Raw genomic sequence first — 25,609 nt, 5'->3', positions numbered from 1 at the left:
TTTCAATAACTTATTTCAACAATCCAACCTTAGCTGTAACTTTATTGATTATCAGAAAGTTAATGTAATACGTTTTCGATAGTTTTTTTTTTACATGACCTCTTCTAATCATGTACTAGAACAAAGAAATAACTACCAACACAAGTTCACAATTTCTGGATAAGTTGGAAGAAACTATTTTTTTCAATGTGTGCCAGTAATTTGAGGTCATTTAATTCTTCAAATGGATTCATTTATTAAGTTTTTTTGCAAATTTTGCATGCATTTTGTTAGAGTTTAAAGAAAAATAGGGTGGGCAAGATGAAAAATGATAAAAAATAAATCTTATAAATCACAATAACAATTGCCCCTGGGTTAGAGAAATATATCAGAATAAATTTGACCAAATACTCTTTTCTGCTCTCTGTGGATAACAAAACTGCAGTTATATATATATATATTTCTAAAATATGCACATAAAAGACAGTATATAAACATCAATATCTAAGTCCATCGTGAATACCCGTGTAACTCCATACAACTTGTAAATCTAAGCGAGCCTTCCCTGAGCGTCTCTTGCAATCCCTGAGAACATATCCAAGAAGTCCATCGGATCGAGACAGATTAAAAAAAACAAACAATAAAAATTCTTTGAACACAATTGTCTGCACGAGCTGAACTTGCCCACCTCCTCCTAAGTACAAGAACACCGGATTTATTTCATCATTAGTCAAACACACATGTAGAACATGATTATGAGAAACTTGTTGCTAGGGGTTATATAACATGCATCTCAGTTTTTCAATCTCGCTCTTTAGAAGCGAGACCTCTGTACGAAGCTGGAGATTTTCCTGTTCCAGAAATACGACTCGAAGAGCAATCTGTTCCTCCTTCATACGCCGTGCTTCTCGTGAACGCTTGGCAGATTCGTTATTTTTTTGTCGTTTTTCCCAGTACGCACCATCTTTTTGATTTTCTGGGGTCAAATGTGGTCGCTTTTTCGGAGGAATCTTGTTATCTCCCTGATTGGCTAGATCGAGTGGTGTTGAGGGACCACTAGATGTACTAGAAGGAGATGAAAGATGAGATGAATCGAGATCCTGCGACGACGCATCATGGCCTGCAACATTGGGGATCGGGTCACCGGTGGGAATAGGAGAATTCAAGTCCATAATGGACGACATGGCACTGGATGAAGTGTGGTCAACATTAGATGGACCGGGCATGAGAGATGAGGGGGAGTGACCATTTCCTCCAGAGGGAACCCGCGGGGCCGAGAAATCGGAAGGGGTTGTCGAGGAGGCCTGATTGGACAGGGCTGCGAGGTCGCTCTGTGTGAGTGTATGGGAGGGCTCCTGATATGGCATGCTCATGCTGTAGTACGCAGAGCTATTCCCCTGGATAGAGGACGCTGTGGTCATCTGTCGCGAGTGACCGCCTCCATACTTGTAGAAGCGGTCGTCTCGATGCATCATGGAGTATGGATCCTGCATCATGCTGAACACATTACCGGGACTAGCCAGTTTGAGAAATGTAGGTATTATTGCTTTAAAAAGCTTCAACTCGACCCACCGCCTGATGTTTCGCCACCTGTTAAATCAGTTGTGATGTTTTCAAGTTTACACTCACTTCCATACAGAGAATTTTTTGAAATGTAGTTTTCTTTCGTTGTTTCACCTTTCCTTTAAAACTTGATTTTCCTCAAAGAACTTTCTTTTTTCCACGATTCATTCTTCTTTCCTCCAAAAGTTCATTATCTTTTTTTTCTACAAGTACAAAAATAACATTGCCATTAATTGATAATCTGACATCACTGCAGTTTTTAAAACTTGGTCTTGAGCATTTAGATAAAGACACACTTGTCAATTTTTTTAACAACACATGTACGATGCATTAAATTATTCCATGAAATTTTTTCTTTTCAGTGCTTAATTTCAGAACAGATTTTTCTTATTTAAAAAAATCATAAGGATATTTGAGCTTAAGGATGAATCATATACGACAGTCCTCTTAAGATAAGGGAACTGACCAGTATCCATCTCTATGAAAGATTTAGCATTGGAATTTGACACCAGTGAAATTAATCACGTCCAAATATCAAAAGGGAAAAAATAGGAATGGATCTATTGAATTTGACCCCCTGGGCTATTCTGACATTGAACCCAGTGAGCCAATAGTCACGCTTCACTGATCTTGTAAACAAATTCCTGGGTAGCCACAGGGATTTAACAGGTTTTTTTCTCTACTCAACAATGGCATCTAAGGATGGACATATTCTGTGTTTGATGGCCTTTGGATACAGATTGTTTTCAGTGAAAGTTGATAGGTAGAAACATAAAGTCAATTTCAAAGGGTCATAATATTAAATTCTCAATGAGAAAGCGAGTCTTGAACACTTCCATAAAATAACACAAACAAATGTAAAATACTAGCATGTTTTGCAATGTAACAAACATTCTGACAGCAGAATTTTTTTTTGAAATTTACTTTTGTTTTTTTTTTTAATGAAAAGCAAAATCATCAATTTAACCCATGACCAAACACATTGATTAAAATAATTTAAAAGTTGTTAATTAAGCACATGTATTTATAAATAGGCACATGTTATGGTCAATAGACATTGACTGTACATGTATATCATGATAAACTTGACCAAATTTTTTGTTATCTTTTGAATTTGAAGTCCACTTAAATTATAAAGAGTGGGGAGATATTATTCGGATTTCTATATAATCTGTCCATGGATTTAATTACTGTGCAGTATTCACGAATTAAAAAGTCAAAATTAGGATTAAAGGATTAGTGTATTAAGGGTTAATCAAAGTCTCTTTTATGGATAATTTCCAATATTTTGTTTACCTTTTTATTTTTAAATTGTGTATTAATGCAAAAAAAGCAATATTATGTATTCTAGAAAGAAAAGAGCAATGAAAAAGATACAAAACTAATTAGTAATATTTGAAAATATTGACCATAATTCATAAAAAAAAAATGAATAAATAGCATCAAAATTGAAAGTTGGGTTATTTTTTTATTCAAACATTTAAAACCCTAAGACAATCTATAGAAATATATACAATCATTGAGATTGCCCAGGTCACCATGCCAACTGATTCCAATTAACTCATTATGACATCACAGTGTACACTCGAATGATTTCCAAACATTTTGTACCCCTAAAATGTCTATCCTCTGTTGCACGTGTAAAACACGATGGGTTTATTCCGGTCTGGAATTTACCTATGTACAAACTTAACATATATATCAAAATATGATTTTGTGTGCATTTTGTTCGAAGTCTTTTAATAGTAATAACATATATTTTTTTTCCGCGTGAAGATGAAAGAAGTAGAAAGTAATAAAATTACTCGATCGTAGGTTTTGTTTTCAATAAACTATAGACAGAATACATCGATCAGTAGGTTACTCAATCGGGCGGACGTAACAACAAACACACCGAGTTCAAAACAAAAACATCGGCCATTGTATCAATATATACTTACGCCAGTAACACAACCCAATAGTCCCCGCAATCCGAGAGCATTCAGAACGGGGGGTCTCACAGAATCGGCATCCAAAAAATCTCACTGGTTGTGGAGGGTGGCGGTAATATACCTATCTAAGTATAAACGGCATCCCTTGGTATAGCTGTGCTTTTCTCTCTATCTCTCGCTTTCTGCAACAAGTCGTAATCTCTCGCTCACACTCGCGACCTTCCTTACTTTTTCTTATCAATGCTATGTACTTGACCAGTTATTTCTCACTTGGCCACAGCTCCGGCCAACTGACCAATTAGCGATCGGGATTTCTCTCTCGTGACCCTTGAACCCCCTTGGGTAGATTTATTTGCAGCCTGATTCGTAGTCACGTGACGAAAGCTTAGCTAACTGACCATTGGTATTACGAAACGGCGAATAATTGTGGGTCAGTGAACAAAACATTGCAACGAATAAAGAGATTAGGGCCATTGTTTACAGAATATGAGTGAATTTATATCGAGAAAAAAGGTCGACATTTTTCATCCATACAATATATATAGCTTATAAACTTTTATTATTATGAGGCCTAGTAAGTAATATAATTATATATTAGTGTATATGCTATTCTCTGTACTTAGTGTTTCTACTCGATCAGAGTAAAATCGTATCTTTTCTGAATAATAATCATATTGACAGAAATTGATCGCTGAAGATCGATTACGTCACAACAGGTGCGCTCCCGGCAAGTTCGTGCTTCCTGATAGCGACACATCCGGGTGTGATGAGCAGAGCGAGGAAGTGAACTCAATCTGTACACGACCTGCATAGAGCATGTAGGGCGTGCGTTGAATTAGTACGTTGTCCATGCTCATATTTTTAGCCACCTACCCGTTTACACTGTTAATCGGAGACAAAGAACTTAAGAAAATATTTATCAAATATTTTCTTTCCTTCGTGTGTTTATGAATTTTTTAATGATTTTATATCGTTTTCATAGTAATCATATTTTTTTATATAAAAATTCTATATATTGGTAGTAAAGACAAATAAATTTTTCACACAAACACCATATCCCTTAGAGCCTCTCTCTCTCTCTCTCTCTCTCTCTCTCTCTCTCTCTCTCTCCGAAATATAAGACGTTTTTCTGGCTTTTTAATGATTTTGATATTTTAAATGGCAGGAAAACGTCAGATATTTTGGACTATCTCTCTTTTTCTCTCTCTCTCTTTCTCTCTCTCTCCAAAAAAAATTCTCATAGATAAATTAATTTAATGCATTATTGATAAACTTGACACATCTGTCTTATAAATTAATCTGATAATTTAGATTCTGAACATTGACATTGATGACAGCTTTTTTTTCATTCAGTTTTTCCCTACATCCGTGTGTGTGTGTGGGGGGGGGGGGGGGGGGTGTAATGTATTTTTACTAGTTAGTGTACATAAAATTCTGTAAAGCTGGTTCGAATTCATGTTCATCATGGGGATTTAATTTCATTCATTTTTTTCAATAGTAGTTAATGAGACCCCTGTCCCTCTGTCTATTTTTATTTCTAACAAATATTGGCATTCTACAGGGATTAGAATTAAAGGCATGTTTGTTTAATAGCTCATTGTCAACACTTGTTTATAACTTGCCGTGACTTGTGAATTACCTGCGGAAAGAAAGAAGGTGTTAATGTCTTGCTATTTTTTCTTTATTAACCTAATTTCATATATTTGATTAAATCTTCTGAGAAAAGGTGTAAACATATGGTTTACTCTTCCAAAGTGTTTTTTTATTATAGATTTGTTGAATTAAACAATTTGATGTAGTGGAATTTCCCTCCCCCCCTAAAAAAAAAATTATTTGTACATGTATATTATATGGATCATAATATTTTTCCATTCTTCACTTATTTTTACAATGCATTATGAATTAGCATTTCGTATAATAAAATTCCAATAGCTAGGTTGTCAACTCTTTTTGTTTGTGTTGTGAGATGGAGATGGGTGGGGGAGGGGGGGGATTGAGTTAATATGACATTGTGTCCTGCTATACAGGAACACCGTTAGAACCAAGGCCAGACAACTCCCAGACATACACAACAAGAGTTCCCCCGAGATTTAACAGTGTACACAGACCACCTTATAGAGGGTGATGTAACTGTATCAATAACACAGGGGGGCCAATGGTCACAATGAATTTACAACACCATGACATTCCACAAAATGTCCTCATTCATCTGAGACTTGAATTCTTACTTCTTCTAAATTTAGCATTTTTTTTCCTAAACAGAATATGTATATGCATATATAGAAGGTTGGGGGGAGGGGTAGCGAAAGAAGGTTGGGGGGGGGGGGTTAAAAAATGTCTTCATGCAGTGGTGGGGACTACATAATGTTGTTGATGAAAATAGCAGTTTTATTAAAAGTATCTTTCTGATGTAATCTCTCTCTCTCTCTCTCTCTCTCTCTCTCTCTCTCTCTCTCTCTCTCTCACATGTGTTGTTTTTTTAGGGAGGGGAGAGGAAGAAGAAATATACTACAAATACACAAAATGCTTATTCTACCCACAAAAGGAACACTAGCAATGTGATGCAACTTTATCTAGCTGACCTGGGAAGTGAATGTGAATAATGTTATGTCACTGTGTCCTTAAAGCAGGGGAAGAGGGGGCTGCAATCTTATGTAACCCTAGCCCTGCCTGGTTAACAATGGCTGATAACTGTGTGATGCAAGCTTATCTGGTGTCCCGGTGTAAACCAATACACAATGCTGTCTTTGGGGGGAGGCATAATTTTTACACATAGAGATACAATATTCTAACACTTACAGAATATATTAGAAAGAGCTTTTTGGTTAATAATTTCTGCAATTTTTTTGCAGTGCCAGAGAAATGCTCTCAGTTCTCTCGCATCAACCTAAGTAATTTAACAGAGATGGACTGGCGTAATAATGCTGGTAATTATGTTCTGTGCCGACTTCTTATACCTGTAGATGTTACGTGTTGATTCCAATTAATACACCTTTCATTACATCAGATGATCGGCAAAGAATCCTGGGTATTACATCATGATCCCCTTGCCTGATTATTTATAAGACAACAGATGGGAATTGGGCGGCTTTCCCAGACTTAATTTTCTCATCATTTCTTGGGCGTCTTAGACATCTGTTGAGTTGTGTCAGAATCCTAAAATATATAAGGTCAGAGAGATAGATGGACAAAGAATGAAAGATGAAAACAGAATAGAACAGAAAGGATAAAAAACGGACACAAGGAGGGACATGCAGACTCGATGAGAGAAAGAAAGGAGTCGGGTGATTGAAAGAAAGGGGTTGATTAGAGAATAAAATGATATGGAGAGAAAGATGAAGAGACAGATGTGTAAAGCAGAGAGTGAAAGAAAGGAAAACAATCGGAGTAAAAAAGACATGAAATCTTCAAAAAAGGAGACAAAGATTTTTATGAATGAGAAAGGGACAATAAACATGCAGTGACGTACATGTCACCAAATGTTTGAGATCTAATAAAGTATTTAAAATCACTCACTTTATTTGATGAATATGCATGATAAGGGTTTTAACTTTAGCATTATTTACCTTCAATATTCTGAATTATTTAGATTGTAAAAAGTTTGCATATATAACTTGAGAAACAAAGTTTACTAATCTATTTGCAAGAAAGTTACTGTAAATTCCAAATTAAACACGAGGAATTAATATCAGTGTAAAATCGTGAGAAGCACATCTGTTCTCACAGATTTTAAAATCTTGCTTTTATTTTTTTGACGGATGTAAATTATTTGGAATTATGAAAATGATTTGTCGTTCGCGATTTTATACTCTCACGATCTAATGCAAAACAGCTGAATCGCGGAATTAAGCACCCGTGTAAAATAAGGAATCTACAGTATTTTTAAAATTTAGAAATTAAAATTACCCGTACCTTATTTATTCATCAATGAGTTTTAATGAGTGTGATAACTTGTTAAGAATTCATGTGTGAGAGCAGCCACCTCTCTAAACCATTAACCAGATCATATTGCACCATCAGTTTTACAGTCAGTGTATACATGTAAATGGCCGTCACAAACACATCCCTATCTGCCTTTAGTGTTGTTTTAATTAATGAATGAGGAAAATGCCTTTAGTTAATACTTCTTTTTTTTTTGGGTGGGGGGGGGGGGGGGTAACATAATAAGATGCTGTTGTAGCATAATTCTGTGCCTCCACAAAATATATTAGTTTTATTAAGTTGAACATAGCCCAGGAATGATAAGTTACGTATGCAATACAATGTTGTTTACGGACGTTGTACAGTTTTTTAATCAGTGCAAGTATCTGTGAATTTAGAAAATGAGTCAATATTTGATTATACCCAGTAGTGGTTTAATGCATTGATTTTGATACAGTGTTAATTGGTTTGACCAAAAAATATTTGTGCAGTTGGTTGACAGTTGTGTATTTATATGTTCTCAATTTAATGCTTTTGTAGTAAGATATTGTATTGCCTTAAAAAAAATACATTCTTTGAAACCTCTGTTATTATATTCAATTTTTTAAAAGTTATTTGTTTTCGTCTTACCAAAAACGTTCTTTCAGGTAAAAGAGATGATTTCTATTATTACATTATATATATTTTTCATAACTTTCACCTGTCTCAGTATCTAAGATATTTTGTATTTTTACAAGTTTGACACTGAGTATAAATAAACTTCTTGTCATTTATATATCATAATGTTCAAAATTAAACTTATGAGAGCTGGTTGTTTTTGTTTGGTTTTCCACGCCTCACTGAATCAGATAATCTCTCAGGTTATTGAACTGTGGAGAAATAATCCCCCCTTTTTTGTTTGTTAAATCTTTTTTTCATTCTTGCACAATGTTGCCGAGTCTTAAAGCAGATTAGCGGAGATAATAGAACCGTTCCCCCAAAGTGAAACCACTCGACTGTATGTCAAAGGGCTTAATTCATTCAGCTTGGATTGTTTGTAAACTTTCACTGCCAATTTTTGTCTGTAGAAACAAATGACAATTAAGCCAAGGGAGGCTACTCAATGCAAAATAGAATAAGACAAGAAAATTGTGTTTTTTTCCAGACTCCCCCCCCCCAAAAAAAAAAATCAGTACATGTATTAGGAGGGAGAAAACATTGCATGTGGAGGAAGATCAGACTGAGCTAGATAGCGATTTCACTAGAAAGAGGAAAAGAAATTTTTGATGACTTTTAGGAGTAGAGGAGATGAATGAACACTAAATCAATTAATCATTGATAACACAATCTACAAAATATGGATTTTGAAGAAATCAATAATTTAAAAATGTAATATGGTATTAATGCATATATATACCATACAATGATACTAGTTTTTTTAAATTGACCAAAAATTTGATTATTTTTTTCTAATTCAAATGCCAAAGGCAAAGACAAACTACTGAAAGATAAAAATAAATCGGGGAATCATAAGATTTTAAATTCTCCTTGGTTATACTGGTAGAAGTAAAAAAGGAAGAAGGAAGAAAAGGGGTTACAATTCATAATTTACAACCTTGTAACTTGTAAAGATCAAGAAAATTGCGTAAGAGAATGCTGTTATAAAGCTATAAACAACAGTAAGTGTGTCCTACTTGGGTACGAATCAGCCAGATACTGTGCAATCATTAAATTTCGTGGGGACCAATTTTTGTGGATTGATTAAATTTTACAGGTTCGTTGGGACGTAATTTCGTGTAATCTCATATACCTTCAAAAGGAAATATGACTTACCCTGATTAATTTTAATATTTATAAAATTCGTGGAGTATGTTAATTTGTGGATGAGAGGTACCCAAGAATTCCACAAAAATTGAGCCACCACGAATTTAATGTTTCCACAGTAAATTCAACAGCATACATGAACAAATTTATATTTATAGACTTGTAGAAGAAAAAAAACCTGTAAGTTGCAGTTGTTGAACTTCCGACCTTTAATTTGTGTCTGATTGGATGTCTGATTGGATGACAACTTAATAGTACGTTGTAGTTGTGGCTGTTAAGAAGAAATTGTGAAACCTCTGCCTTAAAATATCATTGAAGATTCTTCATTGTTTTGTTTCCAGAAATTAGTAAGGAACCTAAATGGGGGTCAAAGTTTCTCACTAATTTAGATTGTGAAAATCCTTGATAAACATAATAATTTTTATTTCTGCCATGTCCATATATTGCTGGACTTCAGTTGTTATAATGATTATTAAAAAAGTTCTCCACATTTACACCTGTACCCATGTCATTTCCTGCCCTCTGTATCGTAGACTCTCAAAGTGTTGTAGTTTAGCAAGGTATAGCGAGGTCGTACAGGTAGGCAGTCTTGTATTAAACTACTGTCTGTCCCCTCATTGCAGGTAATTAGTCTCCGAGGAGACTTAGAGAGAACAGTTACGTAAAGATGTATCAATTAGGAAGCCGTGCCATTATCCGATTGACAAAACTCAATTTTTCTCTCTCCATGATTTTGCTCTAATATTTCATAATTTCGTAATAATGGATATTAAGGGTGGCCGTACACCAGATTGCGTATTATTTGTACAGTGTATATTGATCAAAATTAATTCTCTTTCCTTTTTGATCACTATATCATGAGTTTGGGTATGTGTACATTGGTTGACAGTTTCATCACCAGCTCCATACCTTGAATATCTGAATATATTTTATGAACGTTGTTGAAGAATTGAGTTAAAAATAATGGAAGGACAACTTATATATAGCTCACCTGAGCAGAAAGCTCAAGTGAGCTATTCTGATCACATTTTGTCTATCGTCTGTCTGTCCCTAAACTTTTCATTCAACATCTTCCCCAGAACCAAACTTTTTACAAAGGAATATTTACTGAACAGTCTGTTAAAATCTTCTCAGAAACCAGCCGGCCAGGAAAGCTGAAACTTATGTGGAAGCATCCTCAGGTAGTGTAGATATCAGTTTTTTTTACCCTGGGGGTAGGATGGGGTCACAAGGGGGGGGGACAAATTCTTACATAGGAATATATAGAGAAAAAACTGAAAATCTTCTTTAAAAAACCATTTGCATAGAAAAGCTGTAACTTAAATGAAAGCAACTTCAGATAGTTTGGATTCAAATTCATTAAAATCAAAAAATTGAGGAGTACGGTGGAGCCACATTGGGTATATAGTTTCACAAAAGAAAAACATTTTAATTATTCACAAATACTGAAATGTTATCATATATATGGTTTAAATTATATGCAAGCATTTTGACATATTGCTGATTCTTTGAAATTGCATGTATAGACTTTGGGCCTCACGAGGGGTTCAGAGTGAGTTGTAGGTTTATATCCCATATATAAACAATTGTTAAGGATCTTTTTGAGACCTGCAATGCTCAACATGTGATATGACTATAAAAGCATCCTCTTTGAAAAAGGACTTGATCATAAACACAAGAATATCTAGGGGGAGGAAGGGATTTTTATTTATACAGGATCTACATGTAATATACCACATTGTCCACATATATTTTATTATTCCTCCATTAACCTGATTTTTTTATGCCTATTGGTGCCCAGATGAGCGATGTGGCCCATGGGTCAGTTGTTGAGGTGATAATATCAAATCTTGATGTTCCATTCATTAGTATTAGTTGATGCTCCATTAGAAACAAATGTAGTACTCTGTCTATTTTAAACATTCTTCTGATCTTGAATTACTGTTGACAAACTTTATTTGCAATGCCATTATTTCGCCATTTGCTGGTAAAAACTGGTTCACAGTGACTTATTTTCACGAGTAAGCCTTAAGGGCTGATTTGTGCCAAGAAAAATTCTCGCAAAATTTCTTAGCCACAAATAAAGGTTCATTTACTGTAGATATGTTTACACATGCTAGCATAGTTCTAAGTGAGTTAAAAATCCCTGATCCTTCAGAAAACTGGACTTCATGCTTCATCATTAATGTAATCTTTATGATTTTGTAGTGTTTACTCTATTTGAAGTTAATATATTCCTAATTCTGACCCTTCCTTCATTCCTTTTTTTTTCAGACGTTCCGCCTCCCCCTGAGTTACAAGTACACCTGTCCGTCTCCATCTACCTGGGTGCTGGTGATTAACTCTCTTCTGACTGTCCTGGGGGTGGGGTTACCTGTAGCCAGAAAGCAAGGTAAGTCTAATCATCTCTGTATTACTGTAGATTCCTAATTAACTGCGAGGAATTAATATCTGGTGCGTAAAATTGTGAGAGACACCCTTCGCGGATTTTTAAATCTCGCTTTTATTCTCCAAGAGTTAAAAACTATAAGAAATAAGGATGGAAATTCCCTGATCGTTATTTTATATTTTCGCGATTTGATCGCGGAATTAAGAACTCGCGTAATATAAGGAATTTACATTATTTGTTCCATCATTCGTTTAATAATGTCATCGACTAAATTTAAAGCAATACTTGCTGCAGTTGATATGTCGGAATTTTTCATTGTGAACTTTGTAATTTAAATTACAAGGTACTTGAATGACGTAAAAGATTATAAATTTTTTTAACTTTATTAGTTTTTTTTTTTTAGGAAAGCTTTTTCGCAGCTTCAGTTGAAGCGAATTACATTACTGTCATCTTAAATACAAAAATGCGACTCCTCCCCTTTAACTTATAATATTGATGCCTTAGAATACAATTTTAATTAAACTCTTCACTGAATTTTTGTATGGAATTTTTTTTCTCAGAAAGACTGTAACTATTGATTTTCAAAATTAATATTTGGAAGGCAGTTGTTCCTAGGTCTCTTTATATGGAAATGAAATCCAATTTCATTCATTGCACAAAGTCAGCCCCAAACATTGATAAAGAAAAACTCAGTTATAGCTATGTCCTAGGGACCAATGGATTTACTTCATTCATGAAGAAATTCATTATAAAAGTGTTTCATTTCGTTATTATTCACCTCCACGGGACTCAAATCAATTCACTATATCCGTTAATACCATTAAAACCATAAAATTTTTACCGGGGACTTAAAAAATCTTCGCTATATCCAAGAATTAGCTATATTTGTGTTCGTACTAAGAGAGTTTTACTGTTTTACCCGGTAGATTCTTAGTCAAAGCAATTTGAAGCTTATAAGATCAAGTGTTTATTTCAGGAGCAGCATTTCAAGACATGTGGGGGGAACTGGCCAGGACCTTGGAGGACTTCTTGTTTCCCAAACAGTGAGTCTTAACAAAGATTGGTAACTCTTGCTAATTAAAGTACTGTTACTAAGTCTCAACACAGATTCCTTTGGTAACTCTTACTGCGCCCAAGTTCTGTCAGAGACCAAACAATATTCCGTATCAAAACACAGATTCATTTGGTAACTCTTACTGTACCCAAGTTCTGTCAGAGACCAAACAATATTCGGTTGGAGATCCATCTCTTGGTTATACGATGTGTGAGGCTAACCAAATCCCCACCCAACCTCTTACCCATTCAATTTAATGTTCTTCAAAACAGCGAGTCTTTGCAAAACCTTTAAAAGCTCTCACTAAACTCAAGTATGTGAGTGCTGTATAAACAAGGTTATTGTTTTTTTGTCTGTTCAACATAATTATAATCTTTGCTGGTTTGCTGGAGAAAAATGTCTGCAACTGAGAGTCATTCATTGAATGTAATGCATAAAATAAACATGATTTCATTTTCCGATCGTAGTCTCTCAGATGACCTGTAAGCCAATTTTTCATTGTTATTGCAGACAATTCTGTTGAAGATGATCTATAACTGTATTTTGCTTCTGTTGTAGACCCTCTCCATCTACCTTATCAATGGAGGATTTCCAGAGAGATGAAGCCATTGACTGCAAGGTTTGCACACTCCTGACTCAAATGTTAACCCAGTATCTTTTTTACTTATCTCATCTTCTATTAAAATAGTAGTAGGGGATAGGGGGGGGGGGGGGGGTAGGGATAGAAAAGGGGGGGGGGGGGTCCTGTCCTCAATCACCTGTGGTATATACTTAAATAATGGTTTACATGTAAAGGACTATATATGGTTTGAGCCTAAAATGGCCCCCTAAAATGAACATTCTCATTTTGCTGTAATTCTTTGTTTTATTTGTACAAATATACATTTGAAGTTTTTTCATAATTTTCATTTTGATTTTAGTGCCCACAATTTAAAAATATGACATCATAAAGTTAACCCTTTCCGGCCATTTTCTCATTTTTAGCATAAAACTGCTTGTTATACCCCCCGCAAACGAAGTTTGGGGGGGTATATAGGAATCACCTTGTCCGTCCGTCCGTCTGTCCGTCTGTCTGTTCGATTCGTGTCCGGTCCATATCTTTCTTATGGAGAAACATTAGAAGTTCTTATTTCACACAAAGATTGCTTATGACCTAAGGGTGTGTCATGACCTTGAACCAAGGTCATTCGGGCAAGGTCAAGGTCACTGGCAGAAAAAGTGCAAAATTCGTGTCCGGTCCATATCTTTCTTATGGAGAAACATTAGAAGTTCTTACTTCACACAAAGAATGCCTATGACCTAAGGGTGTGTCATGACCTTGAACCAAGGTCATTCGGGCAAGGTCAAGGTCACCAACAGAAAAAGTGCAAAATTCGTGTCCGGTCCATATCTTTTTTATGGAGAAACATTGGAAGTTTTAACTTCACACAAAGATTGCTAATGACCTTAGGGTGTGTCATGACCTTAACCCAAGGTCATTCGGGCAAGGTCAAGGTCACTGACAAAAAAATTGCAAAATTCGTGTCCGGTCCATATCTTTTTAATGGAGAAACATTGGAAGTTCTTACTTCACTCAAAGATTACTCATGACCTAAGGGTGTATCATGACCTTGACCCAAGGTCATTTAGACAAGGTCAATGGCAGAAAAAAGTGCAAAATTCTTGTCTGGTCCATATCTTTCTTATGGAGAAACATTGGAAGTTCTCAGTTCACACAAAGATTGCTTATAAGCTAAGGGTTTGTCATGACCTTGACCCAAGGTCATTTGGGCAAGGTCAAGGTCACATGCAGAAAAAGTATTAAACTTGTGTCCAGTCCATATCTTTCTTATGGAGAAACATTAGAAGTTCTTACTTCACACAAAGAATGCCTATGACCTAAGGGTGTGTCATGACCTTGACCAAAGGTCAATTGAGGAAGTTTAAGGTCATTGTTTAAAAAAAATCGGGCTCAGTATACCAATAATTCAAAATGTTTATATTAAGTGGCTGCTTGACATGTGGAATTTCGTTTGATTCGAATCATGTTTGTTAACATACTTGCATTAACAGTTAACTTGAACTAAAATGGAATTTAAAGACATTAACAGTTTTCAAAAATAGAGCAGTTGTTATTTATAGAAAATGGACGATGAAATAGATTCATCCAATATTTTCTATAATAGAAAAAATACATCTGTTATGATTTTTTTTAGCGGGGGGGTATCAATTGTGAACTTGCTCACAGTACCTCTAGTTTTGAAACAGTTTTTCTTTAGGGAAACATCGAGCGACTGCTTGAACAAACAAAATATTTTCACCAAAGATGTATCTATCCAATACTTATAAGTGACAAAAAGTTCGTTCTTGTTCAAAGAGTCGCTCTATATTTCCCATTTAAAAAAAGATAAGAAAAATGTCCATTTTTGACTGATTTTGATTGAATTATAAAAATAGCGTCACTTCTGACGTCATGTACTGCCAGTGAGTGCATATAAATCAAATAAATAGGTAAAAAACACATTTTATGTCAACTCTTTTATGATATAACACAACAAATTAATGTAACTGAATCATTTTAAAATTAGCGAATTATGGGAGCCAAATTTGGCTAATATCATATATAGTTCTTTTTCTTCTTTACATATTTATTCTTTTTAGTGTACTTTGATATATTAATATTTGTTCATACAACAGGTTATTCAGATGATCAGAGATGACATCCTGTCCTACTCCTCCACCATCCCTGCCGACTTTGTCAAACAGATCATGAAACTCCTCAACAGGGGCTCCATCCACTCCACATCTTCTGACTCGTTCATAGGTCAGTGAAATTCTGTAAAGTCGTTATTAAACACAGGTAATAATACTTATGTTAAATGGAGAAAAAATATTCACTACACTTCTTTCGACTCCTGTATAGGTCAATGAGATACTGTCAATTCCTCTTTTAAAGCAGGGAATTATATTTTTCATGAAAAGTGCACATTTAAAGTTAATAGTCGGAGGCAATGCAAAAATGGGAAAGTAGAGAATTTTAGAGGGTAAAGTCTAAGTAAGATGATAAATTTGTAATTTTTTTATTAAAATTGACCAAACACAATTTCATATTTAGACACAGAGAATTTTAGAGGGTAAGGTCTAAGTAAGATGATAATTTTTTTTTATTAGAATTGACCAAACACAATTTCATATTTAGACACAGATTCCAGCAAAAAACTACGGGAAGAATTTGCCAAGACCTGCTTTGAAACCCTTCTCCAGTTCTCTTTCATCAACAAGTCTAAAGGTGAGGAGGGAGGAATAACCAAGATGGCGGTGATGTCACTTCTACAGCGGTGCCAGGAAGTGGTGCGTAAACACGTGGATGATGAACGACTCAGCGGAAAGTGTCCGCTTCCTAGGTACGGGGATCTGAGATCATAAGAGAGAGAGAGAGAAAAAAGAAGTTGTAAAAAGGCAACATTGAATACCTCACTGGGCTCGTAAATTGATTTGATAGTGATAATTTCTGTTTAGAGGCCGCAGATGCTTATCATGAGGAAGTCTGAACACTAAATTGATATCATTTTTGCATGTACCGTACAGCTTTAGCACATGACAATTTTTCTTCCACAGACCTCGGTTGGCTGAGATGGCCTCTGTCCTAAAGGCAATCACCACATTATTGAGGTCACTAAAGCAAGCCCCACCAGGAAACGGTCAGTTTAAAATGTACAGGTTTTAGGTGATTTTACTCATGGTCAATTTGTTTTTACCATTTAAAAAAAAGCAGGATAATGTTTTGCATCTCGAGACCAAATGTTGTGTGATCAATATATTCAAAACACATTTAACTAGGTATGCTTTTACTTTTAAAGCATAAGTAACCTCCTTTTGATCTTGAAGTCAAAAGATCAGGGGTCAAGATTCAAACCAATCGAGACACCAACCAGTAGACTATGTGTTCCATCGATAACTTAAGAACCATTTGATTGCTTGTTTGGGAGTATGATAACCTCTGTTGAATTTTAGGTCAGAAGGTCAATATTAAATAACTTCAAATTTCTCCGACCATAGAAAGATCTTGATAACCCTTTATTCACTCAGCACCTCAGAGAGTGTTTATGAATTGTGTGAATTGATATGAATTTTTATACCCCCGCTCCGAAGGAGAGGGGGTATACTGTTTTACCCTTGTGTGTCTCTCTGTCTGTCCGTCTGTCCTTCTGTCTGTCTGTCCGTCCGTAACAAAAATTTCTGTTGCATTTATCTCAGCAACTATTTATCGCAGATGCTTGAAATTTTTACACAGTGTTTGTTAAGGCATGCCATATCGTGGGATATATTTTTGTACCAATCGGACGTCAACTTCCTGTTAAATGAGTACTTTGTTTATTTTTAGCCAAAATTTTCAAACACAATGGGATGCCAGCTTTCAGTTAAATGTCGACTTATCACTAGTGAGCATTGGCTCACAGATATCTTGTTTTTTTAGTAATGAAAATCAGAAATTGATTCTGTTAAATTCTTATTTTAATATATCAAGATTTTTAAGATAAATAAATTCCTCTGAAGTACCAAAACAGTCTGAAATGAAGAATCATGTCACATGTTACATGTTTTAATGGTAGCCAAAGTTATGAGTTCATAGGTCATAGGTTTTTTGGTAGTCCCGCTTTTTTCATTTTTACAAATGCACATGAAAATACATGTATATGTCGTGTATAAAGTTGATTGAGATGTAAATTTGTGGGTATAAGGTGATATTCAATAAACTTGGGAACACTTAACTACCACAAACAACGATGATACAACAATATTCAATTTGCTTTGCTTTATGTTTTGTAGTAGAGAAACCAGTCTGGAAACTGGTTCTCCAGCTGTATCCTTGTCTGGTGGACTGTACCACCTCCCCCTCTCCCAGCGTATGTAAGGCACTCAGGGACGCCCTCCACGAGTATGCTGACCTTCTCTCACCCCCGGCAACTGTCATCACCAACGGGACAACCTGACACCTGATCAAACCACCAGGAACAAAGTCAGACCAGGCCAGGAGCCTGGAGCTTGAGTGGAGTCACCCATGTCGTGGTGGTTGGGTTTAGTCATGTGATAGTCATGTGACCATACAAGAGGATAGACATTTGTTTTGTGATGGAATGAGAACTTGATCAAGATTGAGACTTGATAAAGAAGAAAGTTTGGACCAGGTCTTTTGTTTTATTGACATATTCATTTCATACACACCGTATTTATCAAGGACGATAGCTGTTGCATTAAAAATGTTAAATATTTTTTGTTAATATATTATTGTATGGAGTGCTTGAACATTCATTTAAATGTAGCATGCTAGTCTTGGAATGCATCTTCAGAAAATAGATTACAAGGGGCTTCTACTGCATTTACTTGATCACAAGAAATATAGTGAATGGTTGTGCGTGTTCTTGTTACTCCATCATAAAATGACTGGGGGATCTGGTGTTGAACGTATCATTATTCAACAGTTCTTCATTGCAATTTTGAATAGATAATTACCGATAGTACCATATACATATATTGCTGATATATGTAGACTTCAATGATGTCTGAAATACACAAATCAAGCATATTTTTTTATATGATTCTTTATTTAACAGATTGCTAGCAGAATAAAATAATATTTATATCATTCAATGCATATTTCACAAGCTTTTAACAACTATGAGCTTCTATTATGGCTCTGACTGGGAGATAAACAAAATTACATATTTTTTGTTGCTAGGCTAGAATAGTCTGTTTGGCAAAAATAATGTCCACTGTATACATTTGTTTAGAAACTGGTTGATTTCAATGTACATCTTATATTTTTTAAAAGTATGAGATAAATTTTTGATTGAAGAGGCTTATCTGATACCATTAAAATCGAATTTCAAAACCAAAAGTCAACATAGTTGGTGATATGTGATGTGTTGAAGTATATATCTTAATAAATGTTATTTATACTATCCTAGATTTTAGGATTTTTTTTGTATTGACAGTAATATTATACATTGTGAATTTGTTTATATAGAAAATCTATTTTGCTTACTGATAGATAAATAATAACTTAGCTTTATTGACTTGCTACAATTACTATTTTTTTCTGAGTTTAGGTGTTTTTCAAAGAAAGCCCTTTATTTTAAGGTTTAAGAGATCACCTATGTTTGAACAAACAGCAAGAGGCCTGTGGGACAGATAGCTCGCCTGTGTGTCTCTCAGCTTTACAATTGGTATGACAACACACGTCTTAAAGGCTTAGTTAATACATATTTGATTCGTACAAACCGTAAGTTTAGGGTCCTCTCCATTCCATGACTTTTTATACAAATCGTCACACCATTGCATTTTAACTGCATTAACTTGTTTATAATATCAACATATTTGTGTCTTACTTTGTAGCACAGGTGATGTGGTATTTATTAGCTTGCTTCTGCAACAATGTCACCAATTCTATTATCTTTGTATTCAAAAGAAGATATTCAAATTATTAATAAAAGTTTTTTACATTTTAATGATAATCTTTGAACCCCTATTTAGAGTTCTATCGTGCGTCCCAGGAGTCATTGTTGGTACCATGTATTATGAAGCTAATGTTTAAGTTTTAGTTCTACTTGCTTTTAGGGTTCTTCAGGAGACTTAAGATAATCTGTACTCTCTCATTCAATTTTCATAATATATTATACTGTAATTCCATTGAATAAACCCAAATAAACTTCAATTAATTTAAGTTGTTCAGATGGTCCCAGAGAAGAAAAAAGTTTTAAAATTTAACATTGCAGAAATAGACGACAGAGCCCTCTGAGGTTTTTTTTTCAGCTCAGGTGAATCAAAGTTTAAACTTCATTCAATGCACATTTCCCCAATTATGTGCTTCATTTTTTAGCTCACCTGAGCCAAAGGCTCAAGTGAGCTTTTCTGATCACAATTTGTCCGTTGTCTGTCGTCGTTGTCGTTGTTGTTGTCGTCGTCGTAAACTTTTCACATTTTCATCTTCTTCTCAAGAACCACTGGGCAGATTTCAACCAAATTTGGCACAAAGCACCAGTAGGTGAAGGGGATTCAAGTTTGTTCAAATGAAGGGCCACGCCCTTTTTAAAGGGGAGATAATTGAGAAATATTGAAAATTTGTTGGTATTTTTCAAAAATCTTCTTCTCAAAAACTATTAGGCCGGTAAAGCTTAAACTTGTGTGGAGGCATCATCAGGTAGTGTAGATTCAAGTTTGTTCAAATCATGGTCCCCGGGGGTAGGGTGGGGCCACAATTGGGGGATCAAGTTTTACATAGGAATATATAGAGAAAATCTTTAAAAATCTTCTTCTCAAAAACTATCAGGCCAGAAAGATTCAAATTAAAATGGGAGCATCCTCATGTAGTGTAGATTCAAGTTTGTTCAAATCATGGTCCCCGGGGGTAGGGTGGGGCCACAATTGGGGGATCAAGTTTTACATAGGAATATATAGAGAAAATCTTTAAAAATCTTCTCAAAAACTATTTGGCCAGAAAAGCTCAAATTAAAATGGAAGCATCCTCAGGAAGTGTAGATTCAAGTTTGTTCGAATCATGGTCCCCGGGGGTAGGGTGGGGCCACAATTGGGGATCAAGTTTTACATAGGAATATATAGAGAAAATCTTTTAAAAAATTTCTTTTAAAAACTATTTGGCCAGAAAAGCTCAAATTAAAATGGAAGCATCCTCAGGAAGTGTTGATTCAAGTTTGTTCAAATCATGGTCCCCGGGGGTAGGGTGGGGCCACAAATGGGGGATCAAGTTTTACATAGGAATATAAAGAGAAAATCTTTAAAAATCTTCTTCTCAAAAACTTTTAGGCCAGAAAAGCTCAAATTTGAGTGGAAGCATCCTCATGTAATGTAGATTCAAGTTTGTTCAAATCATGGTCCCCGGGGGTAGGGTGGGGCCACAATTGGGGGATCAAGTTTTACATAGGAATATATAGAGAAAATCTTTAAAAAATTTTCTTCTCAAAAACTATTTGGCCAGAAAAGCTCAACTTTGAGTGGAGGCATCATCAGGTAGTGTAGATTCAAGTTTGTTCAAATCATGGTCCCCGGGGGTAGGGTGGGGCCACAATTGGGGGATCAAGTTTTACATAGGAATATATAGAGAAAATCTTTAAAAATCTTCTTCCTAAAAACTATTTGGCCAGAAAAGCTCAAATTAAAATGGAAGCATCCTCAGGAAGTGTTGATTCAAGTTTGTTCAAATCATGGTCCCCGGGGGTAGGGTGGGGCCACAATTGGGGGATCAAGTTTTACATAGGAATATATAGAGAAAATCTTTAAAAAATTTCTTCTCAAAAACTATTAGGCCAGGAAAGCTCAACTTTAAGTGGAGGCATCATCAGGTAAGGTAGATTCAAGTTTGTTCAAATCATGGTCCCCGGGGGTAGGGTGGGGCCACAATTGGGGGATCAAGTTTTACATAGGAATATATAGAGAAAATCTTTAAAAATTTTCTTCATAAAAACTATAAGGCCAGAAAAACTCAAATTAAAATGAAAGCATCCTCAGGAAGTGTTGATTCAAATTTGTTCAAATCATGGTCCCCGGGGGTAGGGTCAGGCCACAATAGGGGGGTCAAGTTTTACATAGGAATATATAGAGAAAATCTTTAAAAATCTTCTTCTCAAAAACTATTTGGCCAGAAAAGCTCAAATTAAAATGGAAGCATCCTCAGGAAGTGTAGATTCAAGTTTATTCGAATCATGGTCCCCGGGGGTAGGGTGGGGCCACAATTGGGGATCAAGTTTTACATAGGAATATATAGAGAAAATCTTTTAAAAAATTTCTTTTAAAAACTATTTGGCCAGAAAAGCTCAAATTAAAATGGAAGCATCCTCAGGAAGTGTTGATTCAAGTTTGTTCAAATCATGGTCCCCGGGGGTAGGGTGGGGCCACAAATGGGGGATCAAGTTTTACATAGGAATATAAAGAGAAAATCTTTAAAAATCTTCTTCTCAAAAACTTTTAGGCCAGAAAAGCTCAAATTTGAGTGGAAGCATCCTCATGTAATGTAGATTCAAGTTTGTTCAAATCATGGTCCCCGGGGGTAGGGTGGGGCCACAATTGGGGGATCAAGTTTTACATAGGAATATATAGAGAAAATCTTTAAAAAATTTTCTTCTCAAAAACTATTTGGCCAGAAAAGCTCAACTTTGAGTGGAGGCATCATCAGGTAGTGTAGATTCAAGTTTGTTCAAATCATGGTCCCCGGGGGTAGGGTGGGGCCACAATTGGGGGATCAAGTTTTACATAGGAATATATAGAGAAAATCCTCAAAAATATTCTGGGAAATTTTTCGGTCCAAAACTCAGTACTTAGTGTGAAAGCACAGGTTATGAGATTAAAGGTAGATTTAAGTTTGATGAAACCATGATTCCCTAGAGAATAGTGGGGCCACGAAATGGGGAGAGGGGGGGGTTATAGGAATAGAGAAAAATCTTCTTACAGGTGCAACAACAAAAGGGGCTTTACTAAAAAATAAGAGGTGGATAAAAATTGGCAGATTTTCAATTTTTTTTAGCAAGATCTACTGTACTCAGTTGTCAAGATATATTGATACTGTAATGCTAATTTGATCAGAATTAAGGCAATTGTTGCTCAGGTGAGCGATGTGGCCCCTCGGCCTCTTGTTCTTCAATATTTTCAAAGAAAACTTTTATCCTTATTTTGTAATTACCTCTCTCTCTCTCTCTCTCTCTCTCTCTCTCTCTCTCATTGGCGGTGGCCTTGGGGGAGGGGAACGAGGTATAATTTCGTTTGCCAGGGGTGGTGCAAGACTTATTTTCGAAAGTTAACAATTTTAAAGAACCACTTGTATATAATAAAAGACTTGACCTATAGGATACTATTGAATGTCTGGTGTGACGCGATTTCAAAGGTCCTTTATGCATCAATTTTTAACCGGGTTTTCCAAAGGAAAAATATGGTAATTGAAATGGTGAAAATGGCGGGCGGCTACCAAAAGGGTGCCCTCATTGTACAGTTTTCATAAGAGGAATTTGGTTTTTTTGCAAATCAACTGAACATATATCAGAGGTATACATATTGCTAGGACTTTGATATCTGATAATTTATGAAAATAATACCAGCTGTTGAACTTAGTCATTTGTAAGCAAAAATATTGCATATATATGTAGGGTACCCCTATTGTACAGATAACTCCTTCTACAATTTTCAAGATAGGAAATTGTTCTTTTGCAGATCAATTGTAAATATATATCAGAGGTGTGCATATAGCTAGGATTTTGATTTCTGGTAAATCATGAAAAAAATACCAGCTGTTGAACTTAGTTATTTTTTTTTTTGCAAAAGTATTGCATATACTGTACATGTAGAGTACCACATTTCTCTGGAAGGTAGTGTTCATATATTCAGGGTTGACAAATGGATTATGGATAATTCATGCAGAAATAGTCCGTTTTACTGCTAAAATGATGTTTTATAGCCAACTTTGAATGATAATTTAAGAAATACAAGTGCAATATGCTAGGCTCTAAATGAAAATTCGATAAATTTAGAAGAAAGTACAGTAGAAAATATAAAATGAATTTTTAAAAGTAATTTTTCCGGGAAATCAATATCCCCTTTATGTCAATTCTCTTGTTACATACATACATGGTGGATAAAATGTGTTCTAGAAATAAATGTGACAATAAAAAACAGTAGTTTTTGTCTGCTGTTGCAACAATTAACATGCTTAGTATTCGAGCACCTCGGGATTTATTACATACTTAGCAACGATAAAGAAAACATTCCAAAAACACATTCGCAGGGGGTGATGTGTCGGTTTTTAAATGTTGCTCTTCACCCCTGCGAATGTGATCGGAATGTTTTCTTTATCCTTGCTAAGTATGTAATAAATCTAGAGGTGCTCGAATGAAAGTTCACGAGACTTCATCGAGATTTGTTCAGTTCCTGTAAAATTTCGAGCGGAAGTATAAGTGTTCAGATAATATTCTCAAAATACGAAAGTACTGGTCGTTTTTCATATCATATCCTACTTTAATTTATGTTAAAACATGACAATTTTTTAAGATGTATATCTTATTTTACCCTTACAGCGGTTAATTATATTAAACGATAATATTCAGAAAAGAGTTATCGTTCTTGTTCAACCACGTGTAGAGTGATTGAAAATATAAACATTGGGTTGCTTAATAAAATCATGGCCATGTTTGATGCTTGTGGTGTGCAATACCATGTTTTAAAAAAAAATAATGGGTGACTTTTTTGCATAAAAACTTAACATATCGAGCCATTTTCAAGGAACATTCTGCATAAAATAGTATAGTCTGTTGCACTATTGATACTATTAATAGGTCAGGCGCGGATCGAAAATAAATCCTCAAGGGGGTCTCTACTAAGCATGCTAATTGTTGCAACAGCTGACAAAAACTATTTTTGGGAGTTTATTTTAATCAACTCTCCCATGCAGTTACTCAGGCAAACCGAAAGTGAAACAGTGTGTGGACCTAAGCACAAATTAACACCGCTGACAACATTTAGTTCTAATCAATAAATCCGATGTAATGAGCTCTTGGGCATTGTTATTCAAGGAAACTCATCTATAGATACCTTGTAAATAGTCAGAGTTTAAGGTACGAACAATTAAGATATTTTTTGAAGTCGTACATTTTATATATTCCTACGTCAGAGTTCAATATAGTGTCTCGTTCAACCAGACGCTCGGCTGTCTCCGTAAATCTCCGACAAGCATAGAGTCTCTCTTGCTTGTCGGAGATTAACGGATACAGCTAAGAGAGTAGAGTTCAATTTTGTTTGGATCCATACAATTTCTCAAAACTATTTCGATAACTAATACGTAGATTGATGGAATAAGTCTTTAAATATTATACAACATGATTGATATTGGATTTTCAGGAAATTCCTGTAGGATTCATATTATAAAAATGTTCGTAATTCAAATACTTATAGGAATTTACTTGCCATGCAAAATAACAGATCGTTGATTTTAAAATAAATAAAAACCTATAAAATCAACTCCCGTCAGTACTTCAGTACTTTTATTTGTATTTTCACATTTATTTCTAGAACACATTTTATCCACCAATTGATGAAGATAAAGTTTAAAATCAATAAACCTCTAGATTTTATATTTGATAACAAGTAGAAATAGACTATAAATACGAGGCACGATTTACTGCGAAACTGAAAGGGTCAAATAAAACCACGTGGTCTAAAATTTAAATGACAATAACATTCGCAGGGGTGTCTCGCATTTAGGGAATAATCCAGCGTTTCCATGGTTTCTACAACACCTTCCTTTGGAAGATTAAACTTATGTTTTTGTTTTTTTTTTTACGTTCTGATGTACATTAACAGTAATTTAATTAATTTAACTTAATTTTGACAATCAATTTCTTTAATTTGTCAAAAGAAAAATGTAAATATAAACATTTATGAAATAAATAAACATGATCAGTCAAAGAATGATCATGCATCGCGATAAATAAAGGAAAAAATTGTTATAGATTTCCTCCAAGGGGAATCACATATTGTTTTGAAAAAAGTTCACTCTTCATGCAAACCCCCCCCCCCCCCCAACAAATTTGATGTATTTTTAAAAATATTTTCTACAAATTGTAGAATGAAAACAAAATATTATAATATCCAAACGTAATGCTATTCCTTAAACAATAAAATGCTTTCTTTGGTGATTCATACGGGATGTGAATGTAGCGACATTGCAGAATAAATAAATATGATCGTTAAAAAAAATGAAATCCCCGAGCAGGTCAAAATTTTGTATTTTTCAAACAATAAACCGTATAATGTCGAAAATCATATTTCGACAAATTTGGCCTAAAATTAATAATATTTGAGAATGAAATTGACCACTCTGGTGGTATCTTGTACCAGATTATGTCGGGATATATTGTTTTGTTGAACAGAAATCATTAATTAAAGACCAGAAGGGATGACAGTTTGCATGGGATGAACTCGAGCATACAC

General features: G+C 35.0%; 2 protein-coding genes across 5 annotated transcripts in view; one reads left to right on the top strand and one right to left on the bottom strand.

The window, feature by feature from the left end:
• Positions 1 to 18,692, top strand: part of LOC128159449 (protein MON2 homolog) — a 556,747-nt gene extending 538,055 nt beyond the window's left edge. For all 3 annotated transcript variants that reach the window (XM_052822554.1, XM_052822556.1, XM_052822553.1), the window contains 7 exons: positions 11,472 to 11,589; positions 12,563 to 12,629; positions 13,199 to 13,259; positions 15,317 to 15,443; positions 15,819 to 16,023; positions 16,238 to 16,320; positions 17,450 to 18,692. In XM_052822554.1, coding sequence (XP_052678514.1) covers positions 11,472 to 11,589; positions 12,563 to 12,629; positions 13,199 to 13,259; positions 15,317 to 15,443; positions 15,819 to 16,023; positions 16,238 to 16,320; positions 17,450 to 17,613 — 825 coding nt within the window. In that variant the 3' untranslated portion in view covers positions 17,614 to 18,692. The remainder of the gene's footprint in view (positions 1 to 11,471; positions 11,590 to 12,562; positions 12,630 to 13,198; positions 13,260 to 15,316; positions 15,444 to 15,818; positions 16,024 to 16,237; positions 16,321 to 17,449) is intronic.
• On the bottom strand, positions 325 to 3,773 carry LOC128159505 (hepatic leukemia factor-like). 2 transcript variants are annotated; one of them, XM_052822623.1, is made up of 2 exons: positions 3,483 to 3,773; positions 325 to 1,745 (listed from the first exon to the last, which is right to left on the bottom strand). In XM_052822623.1, the coding sequence occupies exon 2, from the start codon at positions 1,473 to 1,475 to the stop codon at positions 750 to 752; it is 726 nt and encodes a 241-aa protein (XP_052678583.1). In that variant the 5' UTR covers positions 1,476 to 1,745; positions 3,483 to 3,773; the 3' UTR covers positions 325 to 749. The 2 variants fall into 2 exon arrangements, with proteins under 2 accessions (XP_052678583.1, XP_052678585.1); XM_052822625.1 differs by lacking the exon at positions 3,483 to 3,773 and adding an exon at positions 2,009 to 3,466.
• Positions 18,693 to 25,609: the final 6,917 nt, after the last annotated feature.

Source organism: Crassostrea angulata, chromosome 8, assembly GCF_025612915.1.
Source record: "Crassostrea angulata isolate pt1a10 chromosome 8, ASM2561291v2, whole genome shotgun sequence".
NCBI lineage: Eukaryota > Metazoa > Mollusca > Bivalvia > Ostreida > Ostreidae > Magallana > Magallana angulata.
The sequence above is the reverse complement of the archived record's forward strand: the minus strand, read 5'-3'. Positions and strand labels throughout refer to the sequence as shown.